The sequence below is a fragment of the Carassius carassius genome, unplaced genomic scaffold (assembly GCF_963082965.1).
Source record: "Carassius carassius unplaced genomic scaffold, fCarCar2.1 SCAFFOLD_173, whole genome shotgun sequence".
NCBI lineage: Eukaryota > Metazoa > Chordata > Actinopteri > Cypriniformes > Cyprinidae > Carassius > Carassius carassius.
The window spans coordinates 25,765-29,000 of record NW_026775145.1 but is presented as its reverse complement, the minus strand read 5'-3'; the positions used below and the strand labels follow the sequence as shown (position 1 = coordinate 29,000).

General features: G+C 37.1%; 1 protein-coding gene across 1 annotated transcript; it reads right to left on the bottom strand.

The window, feature by feature from the left end:
- Positions 1–1,489: 1,489 nt before the first annotated feature.
- On the bottom strand, positions 1,490–2,943 carry LOC132137473 (uncharacterized). Its single transcript, XM_059547491.1, has 3 exons — positions 2,719–2,943; positions 2,051–2,383; positions 1,490–1,947 (listed from the first exon to the last, which is right to left on the bottom strand). Exons 1-3 carry the CDS (start codon positions 2,774–2,776, stop codon positions 1,622–1,624), a joined length of 717 nt encoding a protein of 238 aa, XP_059403474.1. The 5' UTR covers positions 2,777–2,943; the 3' UTR covers positions 1,490–1,621.
- Positions 2,944–3,236: the final 293 nt, after the last annotated feature.

Sequence of the window (3,236 nt, the reverse complement as noted above, 5' to 3'; positions counted from 1 at the left end):
TAACTCAATTTGTAAAATCATTTTTAATTTTTGGTTACCACAGTTAAACAATAGTAACTATTTTCTCTGGATTTATAGTAATATATTAAAACGTTAATTTTCGTAAGGGTTGTGTTGTTGTCTGTCCGTAACTCCCCCTAAACCTATAAAAAAAATCTGATTGTTTTTCAGCTAAATTACTACTGTGCTGCTGCTTGATTAAATAAATAAAAAAACAAAGACAAAAAAGCATCTTTACAGATGAAACTGACCTGAAACCCTGAACAATAGTTCTGCTTCTCTGCTCCAGCCATTCACTCTATTCTCTCTCTCTCTCTCTCTCTCTCTCTCTCTCTCTCGCATTGAGTCTGATCCAAAGCGTTTGGCGGAGGCGCGGAGAGCGCGCGAGTCATGACTAACACTTCATGACTTATTAGAGATTTAATTATCAAACGGCGGATTCGCAAATGATCGCTTTAGTACATTCGGCAGGCAATTATACTTTAATGATATTAAATAGTGGGGCAAAATCGGCTGCCAGGACACCAGGAATTGTCCCGGTTCTCCCGGTGTCCAGTCCGCGCCTGATTTCCACAGACACGCAGAACGTGCAGGCGACATATATTGCATTTTTGGGGCTTAATATTCACAGACACTAGTCGATGTCATGTTTTGATTCAAGTGTGCTGACCTACTTTTGATTTAGTCATCCAAAATGTGGCATAATCCGTCCGCGTTAGGCATTTCGTTTTTATGACTGGATTCTACGAACCAGACTGTGTTTCCGCATCCCGGAAATTATTAGGGCGGTATGTCTCAGAATAGTCAGTGCAATTTGGGAAAGAAATCAGTTAAATCTGTATGTGGATGTGTGTAAATATTCAAATATAATCCCCTTTGTAATCGTTAAAAATTTCATAAGTAACTGTAATTTAATTACTCATTTTTTCTTAGTAACTGTAACTAATTACAGTTACATTAATTTTGTAATTAAATTACGTAACGCCGTTACATGTAACTAGTTACTCCCCAACACTGTATATACTGTAGGCCTATGTATTTTATTCACATATTTTCCCATTTTAGTCCTGAACTGAATATTATTAAATGTAAAGTATTTGGAGTGAGGGGAAGTAAAATAGATCTTTATAATGTTTGTTAACGTTTGGTTTTATTTTCTGGTAAAAGTGTTAAATTTCCTCTGAATGTAATAATAAAATATGATTCTACATCGATGAGACTTGTCTGTTTTTGTTGTTTTCTATCAAGTTTGACCAGTTGGGACTTATTTTCTGGAGAATACAGTATAATATAATGTGAAGTGTTTGTACCAATAAAACAAGCACATTATGTTCAACACTAGCACATTAACTTTAGTCTTAAACTCTGGTGTAATTATTATGGTCCCTGGATCTAAAACATGTGAAAACCCCAGATGCAGAATATGACAATCATATTTGAACTATGATCACATTACATTAAAAGTTTAAAGTTTCAATTCCTTCGTTCCCAGCAGCAGTTCTTGAGCTGTTAAACTCGACTACAGTTCATTAGTTTGCAGAAGTGCTTTGAGTTTCTTCTGTCAGACTGAAAGAAGCTTTTGTTCCTCAGTTTTTGGCACAAACAGTCTTTAATATTAACATTATGAGTCTAACACTGATAGAGGAGATGTTTTCTCACCTGAACTCTTCTTGACTTGATCTCTCTGAGTAACTTCACATCTCCACTCTCTGTTGTGATCTTCATTCAGGAGTGTTGTAGTCAGAGAGATGATACAGGGATCTGATGAGGATGATTTCTGATATCTGGAGTCTGATCTATTCAGTTTAACACCAGCCTGATTCACCCAGAACAGATGAATCCTCTCATAACGGATCCATTCATCACAAGAGAGTCGAGGATATGAATACAGCTGACAGGAGAGAGACACAGAGAGATCTGAACTGATCTGAGTCTGTGAGGATGAGACTGAAACACAGAATAACACACACATCACACACTCTTCAACCATCAGGAGACAGTAAATCAAGAAATTGTCATTTTTAAATCAATCACATAATCGTTTAATTACCATGAAGAACATGCAGATAAACACGAGTATCAGGTTTTAGTCGTGGTCCTCCCACACCAGTCCATTGTTGGCAGGTGTAAGATCCATAATCTTCTGTTGAGATGTTCCTGATGTTCAGAGAGCAGTTAGACTCCAGACTCAGTCTCTCATGTCTCTCTGTGTCTTTCTTCTTTATCCCTAAAGTAATCAGTTCAACTACTGCTGAATGTCTGTTATAGCTCCATGTAGTTGATGTGCAGTCCTGAAGAGCATTATGAAGAGCATTATTACAGGGCAGACGGACATCTTCACCAGATCTGATGAACACATGAACATCATCCTCTCCACTGATACCTGAAACACAAGAACATCTGAGTGATCATTATGATATCTATTAATAAATGAAACATAAATCACACCATCACAGAAAGCAGAAGGTTCAGATCAGTCTTTTTCAGCAGTTATTACAAACACACTCTCCAGAATAAACTCTTGTTCTTCATCAGAGAGCTGTTCAAATCACAAACACACTCTTCATCAGAGAAGAATTCAGAGATGTTTGAGAGTGAATCTGTCTAGTTTGAGTGCGTTCAGGAATAATCAGTGTGTTCTGTATGAAACACAAGAATAAACTCTTTCTCAGACTGATTGCACTGAATGTCTTGAAGAGAAAACACAGATGTCTTTACCTGTGAGAAGTGAAGAGAGAGCGATCAGTCCCAGCAGACACAGATGACACTCAGACATTTTCTCTTTCTCTTCATTATTTGCTCTCAACTCTTTCTTTAAATACTCTCAGCTCCTCCTGTGGTTTTAACTTCCTCTGATCTGAGTGTTGATATTCTTCTAGATCTGCACTATATGTCTGTGCATTATGAAGAAGTGCTGCTTTACATTGTGTGAAACATGTTCTTCAGTGTGATAAAGTGCATTCTGTCAACCACACATCTGCTCTGAACACAGTTTATAAGATATTCTTTCCTTTTGCACACGAGTGTTTTACTGATGGATTTACTTCTGTCTTTGAGCAGTTTCCTGCATGCTGTTAAAATCTAGAAATAACTTCATTAAATTATTAGTGATAAAACTGGTTTCCATTATGATTCACTTGTAGAAACTGAAGTGTGTGTTGAAATGAAGATCAATAATATGTTGATAACACGAGCAGTAACTGCACACGAGCGTCAGTAAAGAACACACTGACTGC

What these genes read in the sequence shown, in the direction of transcription:
- LOC132137473 (XM_059547491.1), bottom strand. Translation starts at nt 2,776, where the DNA reads ATGTCTGAGTGTCATCTGTGTCTGCTGGGACTGATCGCTCTCTCTTCA. An exon ending in TCTCTCTTCACTTCTCACAG is followed by an intron (nt 2,384 to 2,718) that starts GTAAAGACATCT and finishes CTTGTGTTTCAG; the next exon opens with GTATCAGTGGAGAGGATGAT. An exon ending in TTATCTGCATGTTCTTCATG is followed by an intron (nt 1,948 to 2,050) that starts GTAATTAAACGA and finishes TCTGTGTTTCAG; the next exon opens with TCTCATCCTCACAGACTCAG.